The 18,817-nt window shown below is 49.2% G+C and overlaps 3 protein-coding genes across 6 annotated transcripts; 2 read left to right on the top strand and 1 right to left on the bottom strand.

Moving 5' to 3' along the window:
• Positions 1 to 1,524: 1,524 nt before the first annotated feature.
• On the bottom strand, positions 1,525 to 13,038 carry LOC125546593 (uncharacterized). 4 transcript variants are annotated; one of them, XM_087546226.1, is made up of 15 exons: positions 12,806 to 13,038; positions 12,467 to 12,542; positions 12,123 to 12,263; positions 11,902 to 12,032; positions 11,515 to 11,790; positions 11,166 to 11,305; positions 9,619 to 9,689; positions 9,171 to 9,248; positions 9,035 to 9,100; positions 3,540 to 3,710; positions 3,321 to 3,448; positions 2,958 to 3,233; positions 2,698 to 2,828; positions 2,126 to 2,161; positions 1,525 to 2,023 (listed from the first exon to the last, which is right to left on the bottom strand). In XM_087546226.1, the coding sequence occupies exons 2-15, from the start codon at positions 12,531 to 12,533 to the stop codon at positions 1,921 to 1,923; spliced, it is 1,815 nt and encodes a 604-aa protein (XP_087402352.1). In that variant the 5' UTR covers positions 12,534 to 12,542; positions 12,806 to 13,038; the 3' UTR covers positions 1,525 to 1,920. The 4 variants fall into 4 exon arrangements, with proteins under 4 accessions (XP_087402352.1, XP_087402354.1, XP_087402355.1 ...); XM_087546228.1 differs by having other exon boundaries at positions 12,201 to 12,263; XM_087546229.1 differs by having other exon boundaries at positions 12,123 to 12,258; positions 12,806 to 13,037.
• Positions 4,292 to 4,792, top strand: LOC147978339 (uncharacterized). Its single transcript, XM_087546231.1, has one exon. The coding sequence runs from the start codon at positions 4,292 to 4,294 to the stop codon at positions 4,790 to 4,792; it is 501 nt and encodes a 166-aa protein (XP_087402357.1).
• LOC147978338 (uncharacterized) lies at positions 4,883 to 7,008 on the top strand. The gene has a single exon (XM_087546230.1). It carries the CDS (start codon positions 4,895 to 4,897, stop codon positions 6,173 to 6,175), a length of 1,281 nt encoding a protein of 426 aa, XP_087402356.1. The 5' UTR covers positions 4,883 to 4,894; the 3' UTR covers positions 6,176 to 7,008.
• Positions 13,039 to 18,817: the final 5,779 nt, after the last annotated feature.

Raw genomic sequence — 18,817 nt, 5'->3', positions numbered from 1 at the left:
CACAGGCACAACCAGTACTGGATTGCTCTTCTGAAAAAATTCTAGGGACCCGATTGCTTTTTAGTCCATTTATGTGTGGGCTCAACTAGTAAGAAACGCGTTTAAAAGAGTCAAATTAGGCTTTTTTTAGACTTGGTAGTTTTTAGTCAAGGATCAGTGAGAAAATGGGTAGTTTTCGGCACAAATTTGTAAAGTGGTAGTTTATAGGCACAGTTTCAAGAATTGTGGTAGTTTTTTGTTAAATACTCTACTTTTTTTTTTGAGAAATGTTAAATACTCTACCTAATTGCAAGATGTAGCTCCGGCTCGCCTCTTGCGCGGCGCCACGGGCCGGCCCGGTACTGTAGCTGCCGCCCTAGTTTTCCTGTGGTTTCCATATCGGTTTTTGACAGTTTGCATCGGTTTTCTTTGGTTTTTATTAATTTTTATTTTTTACCTCTGTTTTTTGTTTCTTTCTTTAATTTTCACCGATTTTCCTCGTCTATTTATTTTTTTATTTCCTTTGTTTAATTTTTTTTCAATCCTTGTCTACATTTTTCTACATACATTGAAAACATTAGGAACAACTTTTGGTACACGTTTACCATTTTTTAAAAATATGATTATTTTTTTCCAAATATACGCTTTGATATCTATTTTTTTCAAATGCGTTGTACATTTTTGGTATACATATGAAAGTTTTTTATATGTTTAATACTTTTAAAATAAATGAATAATATTTTTTAAATACATGTTTTTGAATATATATTTTCACACGTGCTAAAAAATCAAATAAATATTTTTGAAAATGTGAACATTTCCAAAATCATGAACTTTTTTTAATCCATGAACATTTATGAATTCCGAACATTCTTCAAAATCATGAAACATTTTTTTGGAATTCACTATCATTTTATGATTTCTCAAACTTGAACTTATTTGGAATCCTGAATTATTTTAAAGAAGGGAAAAAACAGAAAAGGGTGCCGGGGGGGGGGGGGGGGGGTGTTTCACGTGTGTTCCGCGGGAGATAAGAGGTCCCCTAAAATGCATAGTCCGCCACTTTCTTTTGGCCAGCAAATTTGTTTCCAACTCACTAGGCATCTTGTCAATCTAAACACCCATGGAGGGAGGGGTCAACTGACATTAAGTGAAAAGTCAAAACGGCCGACAACGCGACTTGGACTAGGATTAAACGACCACTTTCGTAAAAAAACCAGTACATCATGGCCCAAATCTCTCTCTTAATTTATCAATAAGCATTGAAAATTCTCTCTCTCTCTCTCTTTTTGGAAAAAGACAGTTGAAACCCCGGGCCTATGCATCAAAAGATACACACGGCCACACTAAAAATTCTCTTTGCCAGTTTGACAGTTCAGCAAACTTCCGAATTCACCAATCAGGTCCTCCTCACAAAAGATTGGGGAAATAGAGCATTTTTACGTTGGTTGCACTTCAAACCCGAAGAACAACAAAAATCTCCAAAAGAAGCCTAGCAGCAGCAACACCATTGTGTTTGGCTATTAGGAAGACAATCACATCATCTACGTATATGAACAATCGTTGTTCGGGTCAAAACTATAAAGGAGTTCTTAGGGGATGTACAATGGGGGCAGCACCTAGTGGTGGTCTTAAGTGCCACATCAGCTCAGGCTATAGCACACAAAATTTTCATCCAAAGCAAGTGATGTCATTTGGTAGCTGGTGAGGTGAAGAAAGCTCCAAATGGGAGTACATAAAAGAAAATTGGGCACATGCACTCTCCTTCTCTCTCTTCAGTTTTCTACGGGGACCACTCTACAAGTCCATCACATAAAGAGAGGCGTGCGTACACTAGTATTTCAGGGTTCAAATTAAGTTACAGAACACTTCATACTTGCTACAGGGTCAACAGCTTGAGGGCAAGATAGGCACGCATTCGTCGATATACAGTTCATCACATTAGTAGAGTTCCCGCTGGTATTTAAGTTCTTTCTCCAGATCTACTTCTTCCTCAAGCTCATGCCATGTCGGATAGCACCAAAATGGCTTAGGCACAGGCCATCTGTTAAGAGTAAAATGAATAAGCTGCTAAATAATACTCCTTGTTTGGAGTATATATCTAGCAAAAGGTCTTATTGAATGCATAATAATAAATAAACAATACCTGTTTGGGCTATGATCATCGTTGACAGCAACAGACCTACAAACAGACCGAAAATAGTTTTAACTTACAACAACATTTTAAATAGCTATAAACAAACACACACGCGCGAGAGAGAAGATCAAAACCATTGCAACATCAGTTTACTGCTACATATGTCCGAACATCAAGAGGCAAAATGGTTCAACCGCAAAAGAAGATTAGACTTGAAAACTGGCATGAGTTCAAAATAAAAAGTAACCTCAAAACAACAACCAAAATTGACCCAGATTTTGCCATTATAATTCCAGGTTAGGGTGATGCTACGAGACATACGATACAATACTTTCATATATTGCATATCTACGATTTGACATGCTCAACAGTCGGACACAACCACAGGATGGTCTTACCGTACATTATTTATCTTATGCACAAGAGTTCTATTCCAGGTTCTAGTTAATGTGATCAGTTATAGAAGATCAAAATGGTAACAGATGTCCTATCGAGGAAAGTAAACTTTCAAGCTTGAATATTATGCACATGAAAGACATTTGCATATTGTACACAAAATTACATAAATACAGGAAGCATACCCTTGTGCATCGAAATTCTTCAAGACTTCTGAAATTATATTCACTGGTACGTATGGAGTTTCTTCCAAGCCATAGAAGTTCATGCCAATAAAATTTCCATCAAAATCAATAAGAGGCCCTCCAATCCCAGCCTAGCACAAACACATATAAGTAACAAAGAGGAAAAGACGGTATTTGTAAGCCATACAGATGTGGTGATGGATTTAATTACTCATTCTAATGCAACTACTTATTTCCACCATACGGAAAACACGGTGTACCTTGGTGATTTTACAAGTGGAGGTCTTAAGCTCTTTGCAATTAAGCTTACTTGGTTTGTCGATCAGTATCCCACTTGTGGCCATGAATTTACCCGATTTGTAGCCACGCCCTACAGCTACTACCTTCATCTGAGGTTTCATTTGCATCTGATCCTCGATTTGTGCTGTCCGAGAACAGCAGAAACCCATGATGTGGACGATAGCAATGTTATAATGTAGACTGTAATGTTGCAATGTCCCTGTGGTACGTCGATTATCTGGAAGGCACACTACAATCTGCAATAAATGATACGGTAGGACTAAACCAGTGTTATAATGAATAAATAAAAGGGGTAATTAAACAACTATTAGTGGAGTAACAACCTTCAAGTTATCAGCAACAGTGTTTTCATCGTCAGAAGTCCTGACCAAACTTGCAGAGGTTAGAACTCTTGTGGTGGACCCATTGCAGTCTATGAATACGCCTGTGCAAGCAAAACACCTTTTTCTTCCTACAAGAGTAATGATTCACATAATTTAGTGATGAAATTGGGAAGAGAATACCAAAAGTAAACGAGCTTATAGTGAATAAAATAAAATTACCAATGAATGAAGCCAATGTGACAACACTTTGAGACATATTTGAATTAACGCTTCTTTCAAGTTCGCTCCAGATATCTTCACTAAATTCCTCTTCAAAATTATTAAGCAACCGCATGCCCGCTGACCACAGCAATAAAGGTTCAGTAGGTGAGGGGTGTTCGAGACACCAGCCTGATGTCAGGTGTTCAACAGAATGAGTAATAAATATAAAAAAGACACAAATGAACTCACTATCATCCCTGTCATGTGGGGCGCTGCGTACAGGCGCGGGTCGCGCGCCCAGGGGCAGCAGCCGACGGCCACAGCTGGCGAGGCATGATCGGGACAAGGAGTCCTGATCCTACGTTGGTTCCTAGAGTCCAGGAGTAGTTAGTTTCCTAGTTTGTTAGGAGTCCAGGAATAGTTAGTTTCCTAGTTTGTTAGAAGCCCATAAGGCCTTTATATATCCTGTAATCTGCACCCTTGGACGCAGGCAATAATCATTATCTCCTACCTCCTCCTCTACTCCTAATCTCTTCTCCTGCACCATTGAGCAGTTAGGCAAAAACCCTAGCGCTCCTATCAACCGAGACTACGAACTACGTAGTCGAGGTCCTGCTGTCTTGGGCACCGAGGTCCTTGACAACTTGGTATCAGGTTCCAGGCGATCCTCTTCCTCGTCCGCGCTCCATCTGCAGCCCGCCGCCACCCCTGCGTCCGCGCCAAGCACACCTCCATCGCCACCATCCGCCGCCGCCTCGGTCACTTCCGGCATGGCAGAACCAATCACCGCTGATCTGGCCACGATGATCGAGGCCTTGACTGCAACGGTGGCGTCCCTGCAGACGTCCGTCGCCGCGCTCCAGAAGGACAAGTCCACCTCCTCGTCGAGCACTGCCGGCGCCCACGATGGGCAGCACCACAATGATCGCCCGCCCCGGTTTCAGAAGATGGACTTCCCCAAGTTCGACGGCAAGTCAGATCCGCTCGCTTTCCTCAACAGATGCGAGTCCTTCTTCCATCAACAACGGATCGCCAAGGAGGAAAAAGTCTGGATGGCGTCCTACAACCTTGAGGGTTCTGCCCAGCTGTGGTACATGCAGGTCCAGCATGACGAGGGCACTCCGTCGTGGCGCCGCTTCTCCGAGCTGCTCAACCTCCGCTTCGGGCCACCTCTACGCGCTAACCCGCTGGGCGAACTAATGGCGTGCAAGCGCACAACGTCCGTAGTAGACTTCCAGGAGCGGTTTGAGGCGCTCCTCCCCCGGGCATGAATCTTATCAGAGACACATAAGGTTCAGATCTTCACCGCGGGACTCCAGCCACCCCTCAGCCTCGACGTGGAAATCCACAACCCGTAGTCCCTCGCCGTTGCCATGAGCCTCGCCTGCAAGTTGGAGCTGCGCGACCAGTGCGCGCTCACCTCCGCGCCACCGGTGCGTTTTCAGCAGAAGGGCATCCTGCCAGCGCCCGTACCACGCCTCGCGCCCCCCGCACCGGCTCTACCAGCCGCACCCCCTGCTCCTAGTCTACCGGAAGGGCGCCCAATCAAACGCCTGTCACAGACAGAGATGGAGGAACACCGTCGCCTGGGCCTATGCTTCAATTGTAATGAGAAGTTTGCCAGGGGCCACAACCGCGTCTGCCAGCGCATCTTCCTCCTCGACCTGGCGCCGGACGACGACGACGACACGGCCTCCGCCACCGCTGATGCCTCACCGGCCGACCCTCGGATCTCGCTCCACGCGATCTCCGGCGTGCGCACGAGCGAGACCATGCAGATGCATGTCACCCTCGGGGGTGTCTCCCTCCTCGCCCTGATCGACTCAGGCTCCACCCACAACTTCATCGCCGAGGAGGCGGCCGCTCGTGCTACACTGCCACCCCCCACCACCGAGAAGAGGCGTGTCACGGTGGCCAACGGCGAGCGTGTTCCGTGCCAGGGCGCATACCGCGCTGTCTCCTTCCGCATCGACCAGGAGGCGTTCTCGGAGGATTTCCTCGCCTTGCCGCTCGCAGGCTACGACGTCGTCTTGGGCACGCAATGGCTGGTGACGCTTGGACCGATCCTGTGGGATTTCCGCGCCCTCTCCATGACGTTCTGGCGGAGGGGCCATCGGGTCTGCTGGCGCGGCCTTGCCGGACCGGACGGGCCAGCCTTGCAATCCTGCAATGGCCGTGATTTCCTCGACGCCATCCTCACCGAGTTTGACGGCATCTTCGCCGAACCCTCCGGCGTACCACCACTCCGCAGCCGCGACCACGGCATCACCCTGCTGCCCGGCTCCGCCCCGGTGGCCGTCCGTCCGTATCGCTACCCGGCCGCGCACAAGGACGAGCTGGAGCGTCAATGCGCCGCCATGCTCGCCCAGGGCATCATCCGAGCAAGTCGTTCCGCATTCTCATCGCCGGTACTGCTGGTCCGCAAGCCCGATGGGTCCTGGCGCTTCTGCATTGACTACCGCGCCCTGAACGCCATCACCATCAAGGATGCGTTTCCAATTCCGGTGGTGGACGAACTCCTCGACGAGCTCCGGCGCGCTCGTTTCTTCACCAAGCTCGACTTACGCTCCGGCTACCACCAGGTGCGGATGCGTGCGGGGGACATCCCAAAGACTGCCTCCGTACCCACGACGGCCTCTACGAGTTCCTGGTGATGCCGTTCGGCCTCTGCAACGCGCCGGCGACGTTCCAGGCACTCATGAACGATCTGCTGCGGCCGTACCTGCGTCGTTTCGTTCTCGTCTTCTTCGACGACATCCTCATATTCAGCGAGTCGTGGGCCGATCATCTTCGCCATGTGCGCACCATCTTTACCGTACTGCACCAGCACCGGCTCTTCGTCAAGAGGTCCAAATGCTCGTTCGCCGTCGAGTCGATCTCCTACCTGGGTCACACCATCTCCGCGGCCGGAGTGGCCATGGATCCGGAAAAAGTGCAGGCCGTGGCCGACTGGCCGCAGCCTCGCTCGGCGCGCGCGGTCCGGGGGTTTCTCGGTCTTGCAGGGTACTACCGCAAGTTTGTCAAGGAGTTTGGCGTGGTCGCCGCGCCCCTGACGGCCCTGCTTCGCAAGGACGGCTTCTCATGGTCGCCGGAGGCAGCAGCATCTTTTACCGCCCTCAAGACGGCGGTCACCACGGCTCCCGTGCTCGCATTGCCCGATTTCACACGGCCGTTCATCGTCGAGTGTGACGCGTCTACATACGGTTTCGGGGCCGTCCTTCTCCAAGATCAGCACCCGGTGGCTTTCTTCAGCCGGCCGGCCGTGCCTCGTCACCGTTCTCTGGCGGCATATGAACGGGAACTCATTGGCCTGGTGCTCGCTATTCGCCATTGGCGACCGTACCTTTGGGGGCGCCAATTTGTGGTAAAAACTGACCACTACAGTCTCAAATTCCTCCTTGACCAGCGCTTGGCAACCATTCCGCAGCACCACTGGGTCGGCAAACTACTGGGGTTCGATTTCACTGTGGAGTACAAGGCCGGTAGTACAAACACGGTGGCGGATGCCCTTTCCCGCCGCGACACGGAAGAGACGGGGGTCATGGCTATATCTGGTCCTCACTTCGACTTCATCGACCGCCTACGGCACGCTTCGTCCACCGACCCAGCACTCGTCACGTTGCGCGAGGATATCACGGCAGGCGCTCGGCAGCTGCCGTGGGCGCTCTCCGACGGCCTCATCACTTTAACGGCCGCCTCTACATCCCGCCAACGTCTCCACTACTCCAGGAGCTTCTCACCGTAGTGCACGATGACGGACACGAAGGCGTCCTGCGCACGCTGCATCGTCTCCGCCGCGACTTCCACGCACCTAACCTTCGCAAGACGGTGCAGGAGTATGTCCGCGCCTGTGGTACTTGCCAGCGGTACAAGTCTGAGCACTTGCACCCCGCCGGTCTGCTACTGCGACTGCCGGTGCCCACGGCCGTGTGGACTGACGTCGGCATCGATTTCGTAGAAGCGCTCCCTCGTGTGGGCGGGAAGTCTGTTATCCTCACCGTGGTGGATCGCTTCAGCAAGTACTGCCACTTTGTGGCGCTGGCCCACCCGTACACGGCGGAATCAGTGGCGCAGGTGTTCTTCGCTGAGATTGTGCGTCTCCATGGCGTCCCGCAGTCCATGGTCTCTGACCGCGACCCCGTCTTCACCTCGGCTTTTTGGCGGGAGCTCATGCGCCTCACCGGGACCAAGCTGCACATGACGACGGCGTTTCATCCACAGTCGGATGGCCAAACGGAGGCTGCTAACAAGATCATTGTGATGTACCTCCGTTGTCTCACCGGGGATCGTCCCAGGCAGTGGCTCCGATGGCTTCCCTGGGCCGAGTACATATACAACACCGCCTACCAGACAGCAACCCAAGAAACTCCGTTCAAGCTTGTGTATGGCCGTGACCCTCCCACTATTCGCTCTTACGAGCCGGGCGATACACGGGTGGCCGCAGTGGCCAGGAGCATGGCGGAGCGTGACGAGTTACTCGCAGACGTCCGCTATCGTCTACAGCAGGCACAAGCGGTCTACAAGTCCTACTACGACAGACGCCATCGGGACATTCGGCATGACGTGGGCGATTGGGTCTGGCTTCGTCTTCGCCAGCGCGCGGCGTCCTCTCTCAACCTGCCAACCAGGGGCAAGCTCAAGCCACGCTTCTATGGGCCGTACCACATTTCAGAGGTCATCAACGACGTGGCCTACCGCCTTGAGCTTCCGGCACGCTCGTGCCTCCATGACGTGTTCCACGTGGGCCTCCTCAAGAAGTTCTTCGGCACGCCTCCAACGGCACCACCGGGATTGCCTCTGATCCACAACGGGGCGGCTGTTCCAGAACCGGAGCGCATGACTCGTGCACGACTAGCACGCGGCGTTCGTCAGCTGCTCGTCCACTGGAAGGGTGAAGCAGCATCATCAGCTACATGGGAGGATCTTGACAGTTTCGTCGAGCGCTACCCCGCTTTTCAGCTCGAGGACGAGCTGCTCGTCGAGGGGGGGAGAGATGTCATGTGGGGCGCTGCATACAGGCGCGGGTCGCGCGCCCAGGGGCAGCAGCCGACGGCCACAGCTGGCGAGGCATGATCGGGACAAGGAGTCCTGATCCTACGTTGGTTCCTAGAGTCCAGGAGTAGTTAGTTTCCTAGTTTGTTAGGAGTCCAGGACTAGTTAGTTTCCTAGTTTGTTAGAAGCCCATAAGGCCTTTATATATCCTGTAATCTGCACCCTTGGACGCAGGCAATAATCATTATCTCCTACCTCCTCCTCTACTCTTAATCTATTCTCCTGCACCATTGAGCAGTTAGGCAAAAACCCTAGCGCTCCTATCAACCGAGACTACGAACTACGTAGTCGAGGTCCTGTTGTCTTGGGCACCGAGGTCCTTGACACATCCCAAACCGGGAATGGATAACCATTGGACCTCAGCTCCTTTTTTGTAGCATCAGCTGAATTTTGCAACATAGTAAAGTGACTGATGACCCCGTGTATAATGATGATCAGGAAAACTGAAAGCAATGACTCACCAGAATCAAGATATCTCGGCCACCGAGTACATAAGAATGCCCACTTTGATAATCTATCCACGAGTCCTGGTACCATAGGGGTGAAACAATTAATGACTGACCAATGATCAATAATTAACACTGAAAGTGACCCAACCTGGATGACATTCTGGATCACAGAGAGTACATATGGAAGGTTTCCGATCCTTAGTTTTCTCTCCTCCCTTTGAGCTGTCTAAAATGGAGAAGATTAGGGAAGGGAAATAAGCTGAGTTTAGAAAACCGAAAAGCGGTATGAAGGGGAGCATATTCTCACATGGGTGTGGCTAGGTCTCACTCGACTAAGATTTAACCAAGTCACAGTCATCGGTTCAAAAAAAGTGACACAACATGCAAAAGAGAAAAGGAAAAAAACTAAAAAGAAAATATTGCACAAATCTCAATGTAAGATCTCACGAATATAGTAGTGACCGAGACTTCATTATGTCTCAGTCGATTGAGGCTTAGCAAGACTGTTCTCATATAGCATGGCAGTGATGAATTGCCTGACGAAGTGATGACTGTGCACAATTTAGCAATCTGAAGGAGTGAAGTTCTTTTCTCACCTTGTGAATCAGACTTGTGAGGTCTGGGAAATTTCCTTATTGTACTATCAGGTCTTTTTTTACTTGTAGCCCTGCAGCAGAATGCGATAAAAACTCATCGGAGTAATAGAGAAATCCGCACAAGTAAAACATGGATGATATCTATGCATGAATATCAAACAACTACATGCACTCAAATGTCAAAAGGGGGCAAATTAGGGATTGGAGTCAGATTGCACTAAATAACAACACAATGGGAAAATCCTAAAGCCTAAATATTTCGACGAAGAAACGATAAAATGGAGAAAATATTATACCATACCTACCAGGAACTTTGACTACCTTATCATTTAAACAAGTACAATAGCTTTAACATGGACACCAGAGTCCCAATTGAGTACAGGGCAACTGCGAGACATGCTGACAAGACATGTGGTATGGATATGTGTCAAGGTCACGCTACAATTTATCCAGCGACAGATGTCACAAACAACCAATTTGTTATCAAGGGGGATGTTCTCAAATGCAGGCCAGCTACCAGATGCAAGTATACTCTAGAAGCTACAAAAACATCAAAACTGCTCATGACTGGCACAAGCTAACGCATTTCAAAAATGGTTTGACATTCAACATGATTGGTAGTAAACTCATGTTTCAGTTTCAAATATGTTACCATCCAACCTCGGCTACTGATGTACGGAATTGTTGTAGGTACTTTTCATTCATTTTGTATCTCTACTGATGATGATGTGTGGTCAGCTTCCTTGAAATTCCAGGTTGAACAATAGATTCACAACAAGTGGAACAGATGGCCTACGGTCATCCAGGAATTGTTTCAGTTAGACTAGTTGTTTGCCAAAGGACAGCCTGGTGCAATAGTGAGTACTCCCCCACTTGTGAGGTCCTGGTTCGACACGACCTCTCTACACTGCACTGTGCAGGGGTAAGGCTTGCCTCGTATAATCCTTCCCCAGACCCCACCTGGTGTGGGAGCTTCTAGCACTGTGACTGTCCTTTGAGACTAGTTGTTTGTTGTTAATCATTATCCAGAATAGAATGTGCTCAGCGAAGTTTATTGGCAAATCAGGCCAGGCATTTCTCTGCTGATAGTTCTCATTCGCTCAGTATTACAGTGATCGAGCATGTTAGACTCCTCACTACATACCAATTTGTGATCATGCTTTAACTGCTCTTAGCCTTGTACAACACATGTTGTAAATTAAACAATGTGATTTCATAGTCAATGCAAAATGCCTGCACATTTTTTGAGAATGCAAATAACCCTTAAATAATGCTTTGTCAATAAACAAATTAACGGCTCAACGACATGAGAAATTTGTATAATGCCTGTTGTTAGCTGCAGTATGACGTCATAAGAAGCCGCTATTGTATTAAGTGCAATATTGGTTAAGCTTTCCACCATTATTACTTTTCCTAAGAATGAGTAACCCATGTGCACAAAAACTAATAAGATCAAGCAGGAGAGAGTAAACAAGGGTAAAAAAGAGGAAGAGATATATAAACCAGACAGAGAATCTTTGGTTCATAAGTAAGTATGGAGGACATACCACCATGGAATTATTTTGCTGAACTGCAACAGGAGTTCACGAATTGTGCTCCTCGGTAGGAATGGAGTCTCTTTCTCAGCATAAAAGTTCATCCCAATGAAATCCCCATTAAAATCAACAAGGGGCCCTCCAACTCCAGTCTATGAAAAGAATAAAGTGACACTCAGCCAAGCACAAAAATTTAGGGATGCTGAACAAAGTTTGTATAATTGAAAACCAGGACTAATTTTTGGTGCCCTCAAAAAATTGTTCAAGTGCATATAATGACAAAATTAAACCACCCATATAATGACACAATTTCATTTATTTATTTCCGCTATGTACAGAAAGTGAGGAATCAACGGTGCACCATAGTAATTTCACATGTGGAGATGGCAAGCTCCTCGCGGTAAGCTCCTCTTGGATGGTCAGTCAACATCCCAGCTGTGGCCATTAATTTTCCTGAGTTGAAGCAACGCCCTACAGCAACTACTTTACTCTGAGATTCAATTTGCGGCTGATGATCTAGACATGCAACTTGAAGAGAATGATAGCGAATGATGTTGATAACAGCGACATTGTGTTTCAAATCATAGAATTGCAACCATCCAAGTTCGATTTTGTTATCTGGAAGGCGCACTTCAATCTGAAATGATAAAGCAAGACAACAAGTACACGCCCTGGTTAGCAGAATGGTTACCATGGTGTTAAATAAGCAAGCAATAGTGTAAAACAAAAACAAACTGGCAGTACCAACCCTCATATCGTGAAAGATCTTGCTGTCATCATCGATTGATCTAACCAAACTTAATGAAGTTAGAAAGCTTGTAGTTTTCGGATTGTTCACGGTAATTATGCCCGTGCATGCAAAAAACAATGTATTATTTCCTGCACAAGATCGTATTTCCAAATTCCTAGTCATGAACTATCAAGGAATGTATATAGATAAAAAGACGCAAAGCTAATGCTTATAATCACCGTCATCGAATGAAGCAATCGATACAACAGTGCCCGCTAAGTTTGAGACGACTTCTTTACTGAGTTCGGTCCACACACCTTGACCAGAATCACTTAAGCTGCCAAATTCCTCTTCGAAAGGATTGTCCGGAAGCAACTTTCCTAGTTAAGAAGCATCATATCATACAACACAAGTACACAATTATGAAATTGAGCTGTACGAATCGTACTTGCGTGATAATGGAAGTGAATTACCTAGTTAGGCAAGCATCATCATATCACAACACAGTTCTTAAATAGAGCTGTAGAAATCGTATGTGCAGAAGAATGAACAAGTAGGGAGACTGAAACAACCAGTGGCTCACCTTGGCTACTTGTGGAAGCCTTTTGTTTTTTGGTCTGGCTTCTGGTGCGAACGCCTTCTCGCTTCATATCTCCGGCCTATAGCGGAAAGAACAGATTAAGATAGCGAATCGCCATTCTTTTTCGGGGGTGTCAAAGTAGAGTTCTATCGCATCAAAGCAGAGTTTTGGTTAAAATCAAGCGACGCAGTAATAATGGAAATAAAAAAGGTGGAGCGTGGCCGAGCCAAACTTGAGAGAATTTGTGAAGGCAAATCATTTCACCGCAACGCAATCGATCATCCGCGAAAAAGATGGGAGGGGAGGGGGTTCAGCTAATCACTGGGTGAAAGAAGATCGTACCGCAAAATATGCCCAGAAATCGCGGCCGATGAGGAACGGCGATGGCGGCGCGTGGGGGTGGGGAGCGGAGGCGTCAGCCCTAGGGCACGCGGTGGTGGGTCGGGTTGGTGTGTCACGAAGTGAGGGCTCGGCCGATCGGGAGAGGAAGAGGAGGAAAGAAGAACGGGACGGGACGGTTGGAGACGACGACCATTTTCTTTCCTCGACTCGATGGATGGTGCCCGGACGATGTTGATAAGAGCGGTGCCACAAATCGTACGCAGTATTCGTCTCCGCAGGCGTCCGCGGAAATCCAACCACATGTGTGAGATATTCGTCCGTATGGAATTGACAACTTCCCCTCACCCCTTCCTTCCCGCCGCCGTCGTCGGTGCCCGCCGGTGGGCCTGGCCCGGGCGACGCTGGCGGCGGCAGCCCCCGGCCTTTCTCCTCTCGGGTGCTCTTCGGCGCGGGACGGAGCGGCTCCGGGGGGTGTTCCTCGGCGGCGGGGCTTCTTGGCGCGACGCTGGAGATCGGCTGGACGAAGGTGGTGCCGTTGGTGGCGGGGTGGCGCAGTGGTGTGGCTTGGCGACGCCTGCTAGGCGTAGATCTGGGCCCTTTCGGCCCCATCTGAGTCTGGGCGGGCTGACGGCGGGGTAGGTCTGCGCTACTTCCAGGAGGCGGGGGAGCGACGTTGGTCGGTGGGGTGCTGGCGGCGCTGCTCCCGCCCTGCTGCAACGTGACCGGCGGGGCTTTGCGGGCCCGATTCGGGCCTGGTCTGGCCAGGGGTGGCCTGGTATGCCCTGCTGCCGCGTTGGGACGGTGACTGCGACGTTGCCGGAGGCTCGGGCCTCCCGCACGACGGCGGTGGAAGTGGTTCCCTCCCGCGCGGCTACGGTGCTGCTACTCCCGTCGTCCGGCGCTTCTCTCCTAGTCCTCTTGGCCTCGTGGTGATGATCTCAGTGAGGCGGCGTGGGTGGCGTCGCGAGCATGATGGCACATGTTGGTGGGCGGCGAGTTGGCTGGTTGGCTCCGGTCCGGTTGGGCGGTGTGGTATGGAGTACGGGAGAAATACTTGCCAGGTCTTCTAGCTCCGATGCGGCGACGCTTGAGGGTGCCGCCAGTCCTTCCTGAAGGGTGTCAGTGGTATCCATCCCCTATCCCCCTCCGTGCGTCGGGGGAAACCCTAGGACTCGTTGGTAGCAGCGTCATCGGTGTCGCATTCCTTCTTGGAGGTGCTGCTTGGTTCGCGGCGGATCGGAGCCTTGTATCGTGCTGGGTCGTTTCTCAAGATGGCAAGGGGGACGAAACCCATCCCCACGAGAAAATCGCAAGCCCGTCCCCGCCCCCTTCACCGTCCGCGAGGCTCGCTTTTTGCCCGTAAACCCATCGGATTTTCTAAACCCACGAGGAAATTGGCATATTCAAGCAAACATAAGGACTAGAGCCCTACCTCTTAGAACTAGAACTCTACCACTTGTGTTGAATGCTGATTCTAAGGCAATCATGCTACCCGGAGTTGTAAAAATATCACATGCTAGCATCCTCAAAGTTTCGATAGTGTGTTCCACCAACTTTCCACCAATCTAACACACTGAATTTATTTCTGGACAATGGAACTAGCTCATCTTCTAAGTAACGGTCTAGCTCAGATTTCATCCTAAAAGATGTTGGCCATTTCTGAGTAACACGTTCATTGAAGACTGACATAAGGTCTGGAGCTTCCAAAGAAGAGAATGAGCAAGATGACTGTGCATGATCATCATCACTCTCAAGATTGTACTCCTCGAATATGCTTATTGTATATTTTGACGGGGATGGCGGATTTCTGGTTCGGGTATTTTTGAGACGGGGTTGAACCCGTGAAAGGTGTCGGGTTTTATACTTTACCCAACAGCAGCCCCGTGGGGTTAAAAAGACGCCCATCATCGTCCCTTAATAGGGTAAAACCCCACGGGGACATGGGTTTCGGGGCCCCATTGCTATCTTGAGTCATTTCCCGAGGGCGCTGCAGTGGTGGGTCAACCTCGCTTTGTCGAGCTGCCGTTGTTTTTTTATAAAGGGTGTATTTTATTCGCTCAAAATGGAGTATCAAGAAGATACATAACACAATGAGCACGCACCCGGCCTCTGCATAGCTAGGATGCACACAACCTACACCAACTCACACACACATACACACACACACACACAACACCAACAACAAGCAAAGTCATACAAGACCAAAGCTATGTGAAGGCGACGAAAAAACCCCGAAGCGATCAGACTTGTGATCGGCAAACTACAACTATGACCATATCCGCACCAACCATCTCCTAACACCATATGGACAACGAGGTTCTTCAACAGCAACGCCTTCAGGAAGGGAGCGACACTCAGGCGCCGTCGTCACCGGACCCAACCAAAAGGCCAGCATCTAGGTTTTCACCCTGAAGAATCAGTGAGTCTATCCAAGCAATGCCTTCAACAAGGTAACGACGTAAAAAAACGTCGCCATTGCCACGTATAACCACTCGGGGTCATTGCCGTTGTTGGCATTTGTTTCCTCTTCCTTTTCCCTTTGGGCTTGTTGTGCTGCTCGCCCCAGCATTGTCTATGTATTTGGTGTTCTTTGCTTTGGATACAAAGCAGGGGACCCTTTTTCGGTAAATATTCGTCCGTATTTCATACAGTGCTGAACGAAAAAGACAAATTTCATACAAACGGGACAGTTTTCATTTAAACCAGACCAAATCTAAATCCTCGCCGGCTATGGACATGTTCATGTTGTGTTCCACGTACTGCTCTTCATCGGACGTGGACACGTCAGTCTTCCATATCCTACTATTCCTCGTCGGAGTCTACCACCTAGTCGTGGATGTTGCCGGCCAAGGTGAAGTCCATGATAAACGTGGATGGGCTGACTTGGTGGTCGTCACGGCCCGACGTGGACAGCGTGGGCGGTGCAAACGATGCGCAGCTGCCAACATCCGTAACATTCCCGTCCGTGATCACTTCCATCGCCTATGCCTCATGATGTGCAACCACCGCGGATGGCGCGGGTGCAGCGCATGGACTCGTACAGTGCCCGTTGCTCATCCACGAAGGCTGGATTTTCCGCACACGGACTGATTAACTTTGATCGATTTAAGATGTGGGCTAAGACTTTATGGGGCATTGTGTCGCGCCTGTGTATGTCGTCTCACACACGGCACTATTTCGAATACTAATGAAACAATTCCACAAATAAATCATTGATACTCTTGTCCTACTAACACCCAACAGATTGTGATTACCTTAATCTTGTGACCTCGTAGGTTCAGTAAAACATAGACATGAATAAAACCCCTTCCTTTAAAGACCGATAGCGGAACCGTGGACATCCATATCGATCTCTATGATTACACGAATGACATTCGAGTGAACATTTGGTTATCATTTGATATTTCCTTTGTTTCACGATACTTTACAAAACTTGAGATGCATCAATATCCTTGAGTCATCATAGCTCACTATACCGATCTCCTTGCTACTGATTTCGTTTTCTTTCTTGTTGACGTTTTCCAGCATCCCCGTGACGCAGTCATCTATGTCTGGCCAAACGATGATGGATGTCGACACACCGAGAGGGTCCTAAAAATATCTCTCCATCGTCGGAGGAGCAAATCCCACTCTCGAGCTATCTAGTCCCTTGTCAAACTTTTTGATGAACCTGTAAGTTGTCGTTATGATCACTGCGTTACAGATGACATTTAAGCAACCCAAAGTCCACCGTACAGTAAGAAGTGACTACGATATTCTCGTGGTCTAAGGAACTGAAACACACGTTAACACTCCGTGTTATAACAAATTGATTTCAGAAGATATTATCTCAAAGTATAACAAACAAGTTGAGGTCGATTCAATATGATCGTTCTTCTAACATCATACTCTCATAATTGTTTTAGGACTACTGTGACACTTAACGATATCCTAAGATCTAGAGAACATGATGACCAACAACACTTGAGTAAGTCTCAGAGGTGAGACTAGGAATCTTACTTTGTCGTTTATCATTTCACACGTGCATATGAATTTTGCGATGTATCGCATATTCCAAGATCATATCAGTTATAGCATGAAATACAAACTCTTAATCCTGAACATGGAAATATAATAATATAATATTATTGTCTCCAGGGCATATTTCCAATGGTTTGTTCTCATGACCTGGCTGCGGCTATATATTCCATGCTCCAGTGACGTCCACATCCACACCTCCGCACTCAACCTCTTCTCTGACCCCCTCCTCCTCTCTGCATCCACACCATACCCAAGTCTTGGTTCTTTGCGGCAACAGGCGGCGCTGGCGGCTCCAGATCTTGGCGAGACCATCATCGCTGGGGCCCTTGGGATCCACGGCCGCCGGCTGCTCTAGCAAGGAGGAGATCGTCATCTCCTCCAGCGACGACGAGGTGTCATCGCAGCAGCCGCTCCATCATCAACCATGCATCCTCTCAGAGGCCACGGCGACGGACAAGGAGTTAGTGCATCAGATCGGGCTGCTAACGGAGCGGTCCCTCCTGAATGTGGTTCAGTGACGCCCTTGCTGCCGCTTGTCATCAAGGAGGAGCCGCACTGCCCGCTACACTACTGTGTCAAGCAGGAGCCAACATCGCCTCTCCGCCGCGTCAAGCAGGAGTCATCACCGCCGCCGCACCGTAATTGGCGCGGCCATGTCATCAAGGAGGAGCTGCCACCCGCGATCGCGAAGGCAGGCGGGCGCATCCTCCACTACCACGGGGGCGGCAACTCTTAATTGCGGTCCATTGTGTCCATCGAGGACAGGGCGGCGAGGCAGGAGCAGCGCAACGCGACACGCCACTCTGTGTTTGCCAAGTCGGACGAGGCGCCAGGCTGAGTCCGCAACGACCCCGACCTGCTGGCGGCCTGAGCTCTTGACCAGTATCTCACCACCACGAAGACGCCCAAGCGGCGGCGCCACCTTCTCCACGGGGAGCTCGCCAAGATTGATGAGGAATGGTCGCTAAGCGGCACCTCCACCATTGCCGGCAGGGCCAATGCCGCCGCCAGGGGACCAAGGTCTGGGTCGGCATTGGCCATAGCGGCCCTCCGCACAGCGCAAGAGGAAGCAAAACGGCTCCTCCATGAGTGCCAGGCGGGGGCCGGCAAGGCTGTTGCGCCCCTGCGCTGGAAGGACGACAATGACAACGTAGACAGTGACAAGGGTGCTGCCGGCCACATGTAGGAGATCGTCTCCGCCTGAAGTTAGCCTCCTAGGTTTCTTTTAATAGTTGAACGGTCTAAATATCGTCTGTTTTATGTAAATTATTATATCTGAAATATGCGGAAATCTGTCGTGTTTGATAAAATGTGTCAAATTTATTCAAGTTTGTTTGAAATTTATGTGGGCAAGGTTGGATGGCTGGCTCTTGCATCAATGTCTGGGCACCGGTCCTCGCCAGTCCGCGGACAAAAATAGGGTTTGATTTTAAGGTAATGTTGAAGATTTGTTTGCATATGTACCGTGTTCGAAAGAAAAGAGAAGAAGCTTTTCCTTTTGCTCTCCGTGGCCACACGAATCATATAGTAGCGTACAAAAATCTGTAAATCTAACAAAGGTAATCCGCTCTCCCCCTCCACAGTGAATTTTTTTTTTGAAAGAAAAGATAGATCATGTTCTACCTTATGCATTCAAAACAGGCCGTAGCCTGAGCGACCAAAGTCGTTTTACATGAAGGCGTTATGAGCGCCGCACAGAACGTGCAGCAGGCCAACGCCAAGCCTGAGAAGAAAAACAAGGGAGGGTAGGAAGGAAGGGGAGAAAAGGAAACAGAAAAAGCTTTGCAGCTATTCTCGCACCATTACATCAGCCCAAGAATATAAACGTTCCCTGACATTTCCCGCCGGTGCTCGCAGAGTCCATAACTTGATCAGGTCGGCCACTTCAAGAAGGACCCTTGCAGATGTCCAACACTTGTTGTGGAAAACTTGCTCGTTCCGAGCATGCCAGAGCGCAACAGCAGCAGCTGCAAAGAAAACATTCCAGAGATT

This window comes from Triticum urartu, chromosome 3A, assembly GCF_056163025.1.
Source record: "Triticum urartu cultivar PI428250 chromosome 3A, HENAU_Tu73, whole genome shotgun sequence".
In the NCBI taxonomy this organism is placed as follows: Eukaryota; Viridiplantae; Streptophyta; class Magnoliopsida; order Poales; family Poaceae; genus Triticum; species Triticum urartu.
Note: the sequence above shows the minus strand (reverse complement) of the source record. Positions and strands in the feature narration are given on the sequence as shown.

Coding starts and splice junctions, on each gene's coding strand:
- LOC125546593 (XM_087546226.1), bottom strand. CDS start 12,533: ATGAAGCGAGAAGGCGTTCGCACCAGAAGCCAGACCAAAAAACAAAAG. Junction 9,101..9,170: donor TGATCCAGAATGTCATCCAG/GTTGGGTCACTT, acceptor CTATGGTACCAG/GACTCGTGGATAGATTATCA. Junction 3,234..3,320: donor CTGTTGCTGATAACTTGAAG/GTTGTTACTCCA, acceptor CATTTATTGCAG/ATTGTAGTGTGCCTTCCAGA.
- LOC147978338 (XM_087546230.1), top strand. CDS start 4,895: ATGAGCCTCGCCTGCAAGTTGGAGCTGCGCGACCAGTGCGCGCTCACC.
- LOC147978339 (XM_087546231.1), top strand. CDS start 4,292: ATGGCAGAACCAATCACCGCTGATCTGGCCACGATGATCGAGGCCTTG.